Here is a 13,116-nt window from a genome sequence, read left to right as displayed (position 1 = left end):
TTTGGCCCCTTCTATCCTGGTGACAGCATTCAGAGCAGGCCTATCTGAATTCATTTTTCACAAGTGACGTCTCCCGAGACCGTTCAGCTTTACAGATGTCACTGTCTGGGGACCAGATGGTGAGGTCTAGGGAAGCTTGCCCTTTCAGGTTTGAAGGAGAGCACGCAAGTGAGACAGTGCAGAGGCCTGTTAGGAACAGTGCTTTACCAATGAGAGGGCTGGGGCTGCACAGGGCAGGTGGGACACTCACTTCCCTCTTGCGCACAGAGGGACGGCCGTCCTGGGAGAACAGAGCTGCTGCAGAGGCAGGCAGACTGCAGAGCACACACTGTGCTGCCCCTGAGGGGCTCTGCCCAGCTCAGGCTCATTTCAGATCACGGCCGGTCCTACTGAGCAGTCTCAGAGCTGGCAGGGGAGAGCGCCCACCGGAGACTAAGGGCACTTGCTGTGGGCCTGCCCTGTAAGGCTCTCCCCACCCACCCCAGCCCTGCTCTTTGGCCTGCAGGTGGGGCCATCGCTCCCATTCCTGGGTGGCAGATCTGGACCTGGAGCACAAGCAGAATGCCAGTCCACCGTCTGTAGCTGTAACTACCTGAGAGTGGACAGTTTATAAAGACAGTAAACCGTTCTTAACAGTTCGGAGGCTGGAGAATCGGAGTCCAGGGGCTGCAGAGTACAAAGTGGTGCAGGCATCACCACACAGCAGCTTTCTGCCAGACCCGAGTAAGCTACTTACATGTGAGCATATGAATCCTTTCCTGGAGGCAGCACTTCCCAAGTCACCTCTATGGTCCTGCCTCTTCACACCTCACCATGTGGAATGAATTTCAACATGAGTTTCAAATCAGAGGTGCCGAAGCTCTCAGAATGCCAGGCCAGAGCCGGTGTGGAAGCACTTCTGAGCACTTGGCCTCAGAGCCCCGTCCCCTTGCTGTGCAAGGCAGAGGCAGGGGACAGCCAGGGGTTGGACACCGAGCAAGGGCTTTCTCACATTCGGGACCACACACCTGGACAACTGACCAACCAGCTGGCTCCAACTATTCATGTGCTAAGAAAATCAATCCTCTTGACGGGCAGGCTCAGACACCCACCGAGAAAATGAAAATTATTTTCCTGCCCCCCTCAGTAAACTTCTGTGCAGACCCAATGGAAGGTCTGTGGCAGGAAACGGCAGAACCAGGAAACAAGGGCCCTATCACCCCGATCCTAACAGAGGCGGTGCGGTAGTTCTAGTGAGGGTCACAGAACCTGAGTCCCCTGTGGCGTCCTTCCATCACACTTCCACCAACCTGGTCACCTGCGAGAGCTGAGCAAAGGTTCCCTGTGGACTCAGGGCATGGAGACCCTCAAACAAATGCATCAGTATGTGGGAAGTCACCAGACGATTTCTGTCTCTGACAAACAGGATACACCAAATGATACTGCAGGGGCTGGGGAGAAACAGGGACACGGCCTGCTGACTGCCAGCCACCACACACACCCTTCACGGTGACCACAGCACCGCTTGGTACCTGCCACTCCTCCCACAGCTCACAGTCACAACACACAGCCCCAGTCTCGATCCCAAGCCCTCCATGTATTCTCCCTGCCAGCCAGGAAACGGCCACATGCAACTTCCGCAGACATGGCTTTCAGGACACCCATAGGCGAAGGGTCTTCTAGAATGTTATTTATTAAAAATAGATTCTCTATCCCTTTCATCCTGCTAGCAAGTTTTTCCCAACTGATGGCATGACAGGGCTTTGCAGACTCAGATGCTACTTAGAAAAGGGCTCGGGCTTCCCTTAGGCACCGAGGGCAGGAGGCCCGCTGCAGCCAGGGAGGAATGTAATGTAGCAGCAGCACAGCCTGGGGTGCACACTGGGCATCTCCACACCTCTAGGTACACTAGAGCTCCTGGGAAACGAGGGTCTGAACGAAGTGCCAGAGCTCTGCCCGACATCAGGTTGTAAGCAGAGCCGTCTGGGAGTGACTGGCTCCAGCCAGGCTGGGCCCAGAGACCACTCAGGGCCGGCTTCCGCACTTGCTGGGGGCCCTCGATGCTTCTGACCGTCTAGGCTGCTGCCTGGGTCAGCCGGAGACGATCTGGGAAGTCAGGGTGTCCCCTCACGGGCAGCCACCAGTTCCCAAGTTTCTCTTCACTATTTCTTCCGCTTCAGTTTCATATCTTTTCTGTTCTTCATGTCTCTGTTTTTCTTCAACTTCTTGTTCTGTTTGGGATCTTGCTTGGTGTCTGACTTCCTTTTCTTGTCACTGGAAGGAAAAAACACAGCAGGCAGCAGCATAAGAGAGAGACAGAATAACACAGCACAGATCTCCGGCTGCCTGGCTGAGCTCGCTTTGCTTTGCTTTGTCTGAAAGGGGTCTCTGCTGTCTGCCACCTGATGCAAGAATGTCCAATCAGGAGTAATGCTCTCTGCAAACCTGTCAAGGTGACAGGTATCATGCTGGGGCCAGGGACACATTACCCACACCCAGCATCTGCTCTCACCAAGCCGTGTCTGGAGAACGGATCTATCTTTCCACCTGCAATCTGGGTTCTCTGGAGAGCCCTGCATACACAAGGCCTCCAGAAACATCTAGGGTGCCACAAGAGAGATCTCTCCCACACCCACACTGCTGCAGTGACCCTGGGAACCAGTCACCCCAGGAAACCCCAAAGTCAGGTCTTGACATCAAGTGAGATTTAAGCAAAGCCTACTATATGTTCTGAGGAAAATCTAAAGGAAGCAACATAGATTCCACTGAGCAACCAACCATAGGAGGCCTCGCTGGCAGCCTGGAGCCAAGACTGCCCATCAAGTGGCCACCTTTCAGTAAGGATCCCTTAGTAGGTCAAGATCCTCTTGTGGCACTTTGCCCATGGAACAAATACTCCCTATGCAGGCAGAGTGAGCAGTCCACTCCAGGAACAGCATGATATGAAGGATGTCTCGGGATTTAGGAAAAAATAAATAAAGAAAAGCCTCAAAGACTACCTAATGGTAGGTAATGAGCATTTTACCTCAAAGAGTGCTAACTTCTGATTTTCTCTGGGCCCCTAGGCATGTGAACCACCACCCACCCAGTTGACTCCGGAGGCTCAGTGCCTACAAAACAGCAGAACGCTTTTTAATCTGCAGTAGGGAACAGCCCCAGGTACAGACCACATAAACAAAGGGTCTTGGGCTCTTAGGATGTAAGTGAATGCTGGCACCCAGCACGCCGAGAAGAGCTGGCTGACGGGACACATGGCACAGCAGCTGAATGACACTTCTGCTGCCGACACACCTGTCTGGGCTGCAGCTGTCCTCCTCCAGCTGCGTGCTTCCCACAAAGCGACCTCATCCAAGAGCTGTCACTTCACCTGTGCACAGTGCCGGTGGAACAAAGCCCTGTGCTGCTGTCCTGAGGCCAAGGACACCAGGCCAGAGTCCCACCAGCCTCAAGCTGACAAAGGTGCAGGGCTGTGGGGTTCAAGCCATGGCCCTGGACTGCAGACTGTCTATAAAGGTGGCACCAGAGCAGTGTCAAAGGGAAGAGTGAGCCAGGACTTCTTTCTCAAGATGTCCCCACACAATGCCCCCCACTTTCCAGACGGCGGTGGAGTAGCAGAGACGGCAGAGTGGCAGAGGCAGCGGCCCGCAGCCTGAGTATCGGGCTCCTGACCCTCACCTTTTCAGGCTGACGACCGAGGCATTCTGCCCGGCTTTGCTCAGAACTTCATTCCACTCATCATCATCTCCCCGGATGACGTACCTACAAAAAGAGGGGAAACAGCAAGGGCTGCTCAAGGGCAGGGAACTGCTTAAAGGAAAACATGACAGTGACAACAATCCTGTCAGATACCTCTAGCCACAAAAGCCAGGTCGAGCCATGTGAGGTTTAAAGAAGGTAGAGAGGGGATGGATGGGTACCCAGGCCCATCTCAGCTCAGCTCCCCAGGGCAGGAGTGTCACAGGATCAAGGTGGCCGGGCCTGCAGCAGGGCCCAGTGAGGACTCTGGTTCACTGTTGCACGTCCCCGGGCATGCCCAAGCCCTGCAGCAGCCCCTCTTCTCCCTGCCCCACCCACCCCTTTTGCACCTAACAGTCCTAGCACTTCAAGGTGTTGATACTGCAAGGCTGAGGGCAGAAACTACAGTCCAATAGCCTGCACAGACTTCCGACCCTTTCCATCTCATGTGTCCAACCACTATGGTCACCAGTAACGTAGTCACAGATGATAGTCACAGGTTCACAGGCCACTACAGTTGTTATTACAGCCTGGCTGTGCCAGCACTATCAGATCTGTCAGCCACAGGGTTGGGGAATGGGTGATACTACACTTAAAACCCAAAAGGGACAAGAAACCTAGGACACACAGGGCTCAAGCAGAGGACTTTGGTTTTAGGCAAACAAACCCACATGCAAGTCAAACATAGAGAAATGACCATGAAAAGTGAATGCCCAGCCAGGCATCATGATCCAGGCCTGTAATCCCAGCTCTAGAGTGCTGAGGCAGGAGGATCAAAAGTTCAAGCTCAGTTTAGGCCATTTAGTGAGGCCTGTGTCAAAATAGTTTTTAAAACAGGCTGGAGATGTTGCTCAGTGTAAAGGACCTGGGACCAACCCCAAGTACTATGGGAAAAAAGTGAACACACATTTGATCTGCAAGCCCATTCCCACGGCACCCCCAGAGTGTAATGTGGGATCCAGGAAGCACAATCCAGGCAAACCAATCTCCTGAAAGTTCAGCCAGCCAGAAGGCTACCGCTCTGATGCTTCCCTCCAGGACACCCAGGCCGCAAGGCAGAACAAACCCACAGGCAGACCCTGAGCCCAGTGTTCAGGCAGGGGCCTGGCATCACTCCGGCAGGCGGGGCCCTTACTGCGAGAGGTCCATGTCCTTCAGCTTCCCCACTTCCTTCTTGTGCTTCTCCTGGAACTCCTTTGCTGCTTCATCCTGTGGCCAAGGACCAAAGACAGCAGCAGGTCAGCGCTAAGGGGACCAAAACCCAAAGTGAAGGGATGGAGGCCCAGGGTAATGAGGAGGAAACAGCTCCTCCTCTCAGGGCAGCCTGGAAGCCGCTGTGAGCAGCTACGAGGATTTCAAGGTACATACCACAAACATAAAAAACACAGGTTAGCAGCCAAACGGACAAAGTCCTCACACAGCAGGTGCTGGCTCCTGCACTCATGCACACGCGCACACGGAGAGGCACAACTCTGAGCCCGTGCACTACTGACACACACAGAGGAAGACACTTCGCATCCACAGATCGGGGGCAATGACTCCCAAGGCCACTGGAAGGGGCATACCAGGTCATCACTCAGGGTCTTCAGCGTGGGCTCCATGACCACATCCTTCACTGCCACCATCTGCTCCTCAATGGCCTTTTCCTGTACATCATTAAACAGCTACAAACGACAACATGAAGAAGCAAAAGATGAAGGAGCAGGAGGGGTCCCCTCATGCATTATCCCAACACCCATTTTTGTTTTGTTTTTTTTTTGAGACAGGGTCTCTTTCTCTCTCTCAATAGTTTCCATTGGCCTCAAACTCATAATCTCTCTGCTCAGCCTCCCAAATGCTATTGTAACAGATATGGGCACCCATGCCCAGTTGGCACCTTAAAGTGTACACTTCCAAAATGCCAAGTGATACTCTAGAGTTCAGGGGCACAGTCATAGCAAGAATATCAAATTCCCAACAGGAACGCCCCTGGGAGAGAACCCAGAACTCTGCAGATACAGCTGGCATCACTCCCCTGTGTAAGTGTGGGAAGACCTACAGCAAACACAGTCAAACGGTACCACCGCCCAGCCAGGGGACAGGGGTGCACGGGCTGCATGAGTGGAAAGAGCAGAACCCTGCCGCCAGGGCCAGGTTACCTTCACAACCTTGCGGATGATCCGGTTGAAAAGCCCCATCAGCTGGCCTGCGGGCAGCTCAATCTCCTTTTCCAGCTGGTCCACAGACTTATGCTGCAGTCCAATCCCCAAGAGAAGAGCCTGGAGGATGGAAAATCAGCTGCAAAGGGCTTCGTGACAGGCCCTGGCCTGTTAAAATCACCCTGAAATGCAGACTTACCCTTCAACCAAAGCAAGCTAGTGGAAATGATAGACCAGGCCTGTTTTATTTATTATTCATCCTATTACTGAACCTCCCCCCAAGGGACACTGCCCAATCTAACTTGTAGTATCTTTACAAACTCCTGCTTCAAAAGTGCACTCTAAGACTGGGATGCTCCGGCTGCCCTGGACTGCTCAGTTAAACATCGAGCACAACAGAGGGGTTTAAAGAATTTGGGCTCTTCATATCAGAAATCCAGCAGGGAAAAAAAAAAAAGAATTTGGGCTCTAAGGGTGGCTGCCCACTGACTCTACCGCTGGGCACTCGTCCTTGGGGCTGCTAAATAAGACCAACACCCAACTATCAGCGCGGTCAGGGACTCAAAGTACAAAACTATGGCCATGCACCCCACCCAACACTCTGCACATACACAGCCTCCCTTCTGTTCCTCCACACCAGCACCCGTAACCCACCGACTGGGCAGCGGACAGGGTCAGGTCCCCCAGCTGGCTGAGGAAATACAAGCGGGCGATGGCCGGGATGAGGTCCATGATGAGGTGATAGTCCACCATGTTCCGGGAGTACATCTCCAGCCGCTTCAGGTCATAGGGAAGGAAGAGTGCGTCCAGCTCCCCACGGCCCAGGACTACACAAGCGACAAGAGGCAGACAGATTCGTGAGACCCCACCCTACACATGGCCCCATGTCAGTGTCGCGACAGGGCCAGCGCAAGGCAGCTGTCACACCAGGATCGGGGACGGCTGGCATGTGACCCTTCCTCAGAATTCCCACACCAACATGAAAGGCTTTCTGTGCCAGGGGGCCGGGGGACATGGCACTAGCTTTCCCACACTGTGTCAATGCTCCTCAGCACCCGACTTCACAGCCTTCTGCCTTCAGTTTTTCTACCACAAGGTACTGGCAAAAAACAGTACATCTACACTAAAATATGTACATAGAGGGGCTGGGGATTTAGCTCAGCGGCATAAGTGCCTGCCTTGCAAGCAGGCAGTTGTGAGTTCGATCCCTGGTACCGATAAAAAGGAAAAAGACAAAAAAAAAAAAAAAAAAAAAAATGTACATAGATATATAACAGGCATGAGGAAAACACTGCTCTAATTATTAATGACCTCTTATGTATTATTCAATTTCAAATTTAACTATTGGACCTATTATACACACAGACACTTTACAAGCTGACCACAGGAGGCGGGCGGCACATTCTCAGTACAATTTCACCAATAAGGAAACCGGGCCGCGACAGGTGGTTTCCTAGATCCGAGGGTTTACCTCAGACTCCACAGCCAACTGCTGTGCAGTGTCTCTGACACAAATCACACCCAGAGCCCTGCGGTGACGCAGACAGCGGCCTGTGTATAGGGCAGCAGACAGTGACGTATAGGGCACAGCTGGGGACCTGGGGCAGTGGAGAGCTTGAGGATTAGAACCAGGCCCTCAGCTCCAGGCACGTGCTCTTCCTGGGACAAATGCCGCTCCCAACTTGCCCCATTCCACTCACCCGGCTGGGCTGGCTTTCCCACGCTCCTGTTCTGAATGATATTCAGGGCCACGGCAGGAGAGAAGGTGCTGAACTGGTAGGATAGCAAGGCCAGGAACCTCCTCCGGAAATCTGCAGGACACAGCGGGCAGAGCTGACAATCACAGCCAGCCCAGAGGGTCACAGCACTGCCCCAGCTCCAGCCCACATGCACACCCACCTTTCCAAAAGGCCTCGAGCCAGGCCCCTCGCTCAGACTCGCACTCAGACTCATCCTCGTCAGCCAGCGTCTTCAGCATGATACAAGAGTGTTCCCCGGTGAGGTCATTCTGGGGGAACACACATTCCCACTGCCATTAGGAGCCCTTCTTCTGGATGACCCAGCATGCAACGGGGCGGGTTGTGGGCTTCGGCACCTTTCTCCATCCTGTCCTGCACCAGGTCTTTGCCCTCCCATCCCCACACTGCCCACCCCAGTCCTCACTTCAGAGCTTTCGAGCTTGTTATGTGCACCACTTCCTAAAAGCTGCCATGGAAATGAGCACCCCTGCCTATCTGCAGCTCTGCTGTCTACCCCAGAGCCTCAGAAGAGGGCCAGGTGTCCTTTCAGGCAGGCTCCGAGGTCAGGCCATGGCTCTCCTCCACACAATCCAGCCAACACAGTGAACGCTCGGGGCCAGGCGGCCAGCATGCAAAGTACAGGATGTGTTAGGTGACAAAAATGTTTTACTCCATAACAACAAAGCTTCACAGCATAAAAATATCTAGCAGCCTGAAGAGCACCCATAGAGTTAAATGCTGGCACTAAGTCACGGAGTACAACGCGCAGCAGAAGGCCACCACACACACCGCAGACTACATGGAGGGCGGGCACCGGTCTCTGGCCTCGACAGGTCAGGACTCTACCCATTTCTGTACTGCACTTCACAGCACACAAGCAGCCCAAACTCAACGTTCATCCCCAGTCCCTCTTTACTTCATTCATTCCTGAGACAAGGTCTTGCATGTAGCCCAGACTTGCTTCAAACTCAAGGCGATCTTCCTGCCTCAGCCTCCCAAGCACTAGGGTACCTGTTGGGCAGCACCATGCTTGTCTCTCCAGCCCCTCTTTAAATTCAAGTGGACAAACAACTCGACCTGGACCTTGTACCTTCCCAAATACGCTTCTGTCCAGCGGATGGCCCCTCACTAGGAAACCGGAAGCCAACAGAACACCTCTCCTCGCACCGCTGACTGGAAACCTGTGTGCCCACGTTCTCAGCCTTCCATCTCGTTGCAAGGATGAGGCAGCCGCCACTCCTTTGAGTCCTGGCTCCCAACACTTCCCCTCCTGAAGCACTTCCCACCTGGCTGAGCCTCCTACACTCACCTCTGTCCTCCTGCCTCGGTCCCCTGCTTCCTTTGGTTCCAGGGCAAAGTGTCTGCTCATGGGCTCTTCCCTCCTCTCCCGCCACCCCCCTCAGGTGGAAAGCCCACCCACCCACAACCCGAGTCACAAATCCTACAGGCAGCTCTCTGGTCTCCTCCCTTTTCTTTCTCTCAACACACTGACTCTGGCCTTCTGGGTTTCGAAGCGCTGGCGGTGGAAGCCAAAGCTCGGCATGGCAGCCAAGTGCTCCTCTCCTCGCCCCGTTCTCATCCTGACTTCACCACCCACTCCTGACTGTCTCCCCCGCCCCTAGGCTGTGTCTCCTCAAGTCTCCAGAGGCGACTTCCTCCTCTTTCCTGCACCCTGAGCCCAGACTCACCCTCTTCTACTTTCAACAGCTTCAAGGATTTACCTATTCAGTCAACAAAAGGACCTCCAACTGCACATGTACTCTATGCTAAGTGCTACGCCACATGCTAGGAATACAACAGAATCTTCATCCCCACAGAGCGCGTTCTAGTATGGATATGCTGATGAACTCCTAAACCCATCTGCAGCCCCAACTGCTTCCTTCAGCTGCGAACCCCTGCAGCTGACTGCTTGGGTCCTGGCTATAGTCTGAAGGTTGCCCTTGTGCCCTCGTTGTGCTGTGACTGGCTTGGTATCTTCGCAGCACTACCGCTGTGAGGACAGCTCCTGCGTTTGGCTTTTGCCGTCTTGCCTTCGAGGCCTGTGCTACTCACTGCCTGATTCTCAGGTGCCAGGTATCTTGTAAAGTGAATACTCAGAAACTCTCTCGCCTCCCCTCAGTCCTCTGCGGTGGCACAGTCACTGCCACAGGAGTCCCTCCTTCAGATACTCACTTTAGCCCAGTCTGCTCAACTGCTCTCACCCTAGAAGCAGTTTTCCTTATTTTTACGAATTCAGGCAGCCCCCAGCCTGCAGGATTTGGCACTCTGATGAACACATCCCTGTGTAATTCCGCAACTTCATACTGCCCCCGCCAGGCTGCTCCAGACAGCAGGGGATTAGATGCGTGTCCTCAAGGCCTCCCTAGGAAGACCACTACTTCTGTGTTCTTCAGAGGAGTCCTCTGCAGAAGTACGGGAACACCCGCCAGGGAAAAGCAGCAGACACACATCACAGGGCTCTGCAAGGACAGACCTGCCACCACCCTGACCCTCACCCCTGCCCCTGCCCGAGGCCTTACTCACAGGAGTCTGTCTCAAATACACAGGGACAAATCCAGCCCGCTTCCAGAACCTGCAAACAGACAAGGAGAGTAAGTTGCCTGGGCCCTCCTCTGCAGAATGGCTGGGATACAGCAGGACTGGCCACACAGATAGCACCCCAGAAGCCTTCTTTTCAAGGCTAAGGGGCAATGCCAGGACAAGAGCAGGCACTTACTTAAGGAGCCGGGGGGTCAAGCCATAGGAAACGCCCAGGTAATCCAGGCGCTCCGCAGGCCTCTCATTCAACTTGAGGAGCAGGGGAGGCAGGTCCTTCCGGGGAGAGATGACCTCTTCCAACAAGCTGACAGCCTGGGGAGAGGAACAAGGAGGATACCAGGTTCTCAGAGGAGACTAGCTAGGGACAGTGACAGACAACCCTCCAGCCCACACAATGACAGGTTTCCTGGTTTGTTCCTATGGTTTCAAACAGAAGCTGGTTAAGCCGAGTGATCATCCCCAGGTGTTCCAAACATCCACACCTGCATGGACCACACACAGCCTTCAGGAAGGGACAGAGGCAGGGTTCAGAAGATCCAGCTCTGACTTTGCAAGATGACAAACCTGTGGCTGTCATTTTTAAAGCCCCTTCCCTAAGTCCCACAGGGAAATGCCATACAGATCAATGCATAAGTGAAAAGCTGGCACAGCCACTAGCACCAATCACGTTTAGCTAGGAAAAGACAGAACTTCCTGGAGTCTGTGTTCAGGGCTAACAAAGACACTACAGGCCACGTGTTCTCAAACCCGATCATGCATCAGGCACCTGGGAAGCAGGACCAGCGCCTGTGTGGCCTCCTGAGTTTTTGACTTACAGGGGACAGGCTCACAAGTTTGCATCTCTAACAAGTTTCCCAGTAGGTATTGTTCAGAGAAGCCCGGGTGCAATGTCAGGCTGGAGAAAACAGCTGCCTTCCCAAGGGGCAGGAGCTCAGGGCCCTGCCTAGTGCTCGGTGGAGCTCAAGACCCACAGACAATCCCCCGAGACCCAGGACAGGCAATGGCCAGCACACACTCACCTCGCTGCTTACGGTGCGTATTTCTTGTGATGCCTCGAGGACCTTTTCCTCCAGACACGGGAACCTGCCCTCGTAATACATCTGCAGCAGCTGTAGAGCTCGGCTGCCATAGCCCATCTGTGAGCAACAGAAGGACACAGGCTAAGGAGAGAGATGGTCTCATCTCCCTACACCACGTCTACTCCCTGTGTTACTCCTAGAACCTTCCCCATGCCTGGAACTTTACCCGCTTCACAATCAGCTTCTTATTCAAACTACCAAGCACACCTGCCCTGAAGAGCTGCCAGCAACACGACCAGAGTGGCATGGGATCACATTACCCCTTGGTAATCCGGGTGAACAGCAATGCGAACCACCCTTCCGCCAGAAAGGCCGCCGAAGTCTGGATCTTGGAACTGCGCACAAGACACAACCCAGAGATTAGCGACACAAACCACCTCTCACCGCAGCAGCTCTGCCCTCACGGACATGCCAGCGAGGCCTTTCACCTGTTCTGACACTGTCCATGGAATCAGGTCCCCTGAAGCCTTCTTGCCTCGCGATAGGCTGTTCAAGATGGACTGGCGTGAAATCTCTCCCTCCAGGCACACCTGAGGGGAAGGCAGGACAGTGGAGTCACAGCCAGCTCCAGTTTCTAAGTGTCCATGTCCACATTACCGTGGCTCTCTGAAGAGGCCAGGTGTTTCCACCCCCTAGTTCAGCTCTGAAACTGCTTAGTACAATTCTAACAGAGCCTTCATCACTAGGCTCCTTCTGGCCCAAAAAGTAAAATCCACCCAGAAGAGGGTCTCCATGGACTTGTGCATGTGCGTGCACCCACTCGCCAACTGTAAAGAATATAAATTTAAAATAACTCAAGTATTTAACAGGAAAATGGCAAAACAAACTATAGCAGATGTGTAGAATGAAACTGTATGTAGACTGAGACCTTCTGCCACACTGATTAAAAGAAAAGCAATTACCAAGTACCAAATACTATGATCTAAATTATGAAAAGAAAAAGTGATGCAGAAATACACATACATGTTGGGTATTAAAAATTTTCCCCCGATCTCTAGATTTAATTTTACAAGTACTACACGTTGCTTTTGTAATAAAGCAGGACACAAGTTCTGCCTGTCACCACCCATCAATAGCAGGGCTCTGAGTTACTGAGGGCAGTGGCTTCCTGCCACACACCAGCATTGCCTCCCTTGGTGTAACGGCCACTTGGTTCCTGGCCATGATTCAACTTCTTCTCCTCCCACAACAGTCGTCAAAAATGCCCCAAATCAATGCCTCAAGGATGCTTTTGATCTGTACCTGGACAACAGCGAGCACCTCGGGCAGGGCATTCTGGGTGGGGGGCACAGGAGGCAGAAGGCAGAAGAGGTGGTGAGCTGGTGCATCCGAAAGCATCTGGAGATCGTTGGGAGAGTTCTGCAGGGTACAAACGACAGTCAGTGGGAAATGCTCCTGCTTTGTCCTTTACTTAGGAGGCTACTGCAGAATGGTCTCCAAAGCCAAGTGAGGCAACAGAAGCCAGCAAAGTGCCTTTGCAGCACCGTGGCAAGTTCCAGACTCTTCTCAGTGGGTTGACTGAAACTGAGCCTCCAATGCCTACTGTCCTCCCAGCCCAGATGCCCACGGTGCAGGGGCAGTGCATTCAGCACACTTCTTATTTCCCAGCCGGGAAGGGGCCTGTCTCTAGGTAAGAGGCTAGAGGCTATTTCAAGAAAAGCTGCCAGCACATCAAACAGTCTGCACTGGAAAGCTGAAGAGTTAATCAAAATGCTACCTGGACAAAGCATCCTTCCCGAATTGCCCCATAGCTTCTAAGAGTTTCAAAGATTCTCAATCCTTTGGATTTGCTGCTCCTTAAGAACAGTTGAGCAGTATAAACCTGCTATTTGGTTTTGGGTCAAACAGTGCCACTGGGTTACAAGTACGATGGTGTCTGAGCCTATCGTTTTGGTAGGCAGGCGAGAA

The 13,116-nt window shown here is 53.3% G+C and overlaps 1 protein-coding gene across 4 annotated transcripts in view; it reads right to left on the bottom strand.

The window, feature by feature from the left end:
• Window positions 1-1,654: 1,654 nt before the first annotated feature.
• Nat10 (N-acetyltransferase 10) overlaps window positions 1,655-13,116 on the bottom strand; it is a 37,284-nt gene continuing 25,822 nt past the window's right edge. For all 4 annotated transcript variants that reach the window (XM_003463841.5, XM_005000970.4, XM_013145961.3 and 1 more), the window contains 14 exons: window positions 12,451-12,567; window positions 11,637-11,738; window positions 11,469-11,543; window positions 11,149-11,265; window positions 10,308-10,441; window positions 10,115-10,163; window positions 7,752-7,860; window positions 7,553-7,663; window positions 6,507-6,679; window positions 5,853-5,972; window positions 5,280-5,378; window positions 4,850-4,923; window positions 3,655-3,738; window positions 1,655-2,253 (listed from right to left, as the gene is read on the bottom strand). In XM_003463841.5, coding sequence (XP_003463889.2) covers window positions 2,142-2,253; window positions 3,655-3,738; window positions 4,850-4,923; window positions 5,280-5,378; window positions 5,853-5,972; window positions 6,507-6,679; window positions 7,553-7,663; window positions 7,752-7,860; window positions 10,115-10,163; window positions 10,308-10,441; window positions 11,149-11,265; window positions 11,469-11,543; window positions 11,637-11,738; window positions 12,451-12,567 — 1,476 coding nt within the window. In that variant the 3' untranslated portion in view covers window positions 1,655-2,141. The remainder of the gene's footprint in view (window positions 2,254-3,654; window positions 3,739-4,849; window positions 4,924-5,279; window positions 5,379-5,852; window positions 5,973-6,506; window positions 6,680-7,552; window positions 7,664-7,751; window positions 7,861-10,114; window positions 10,164-10,307; window positions 10,442-11,148; window positions 11,266-11,468; window positions 11,544-11,636; window positions 11,739-12,450; window positions 12,568-13,116) is intronic.

Source organism: Cavia porcellus, unplaced genomic scaffold (assembly GCF_034190915.1).
Source record: "Cavia porcellus strain 051 isolate PalLab524CR breed Dunkin Hartley unplaced genomic scaffold, mCavPor4.1 scaffold_17, whole genome shotgun sequence".
Lineage (NCBI taxonomy): Eukaryota > Metazoa > Chordata > Mammalia > Rodentia > Caviidae > Cavia > Cavia porcellus.
This window is presented reverse-complemented; position numbering and strand designations above follow the sequence as displayed.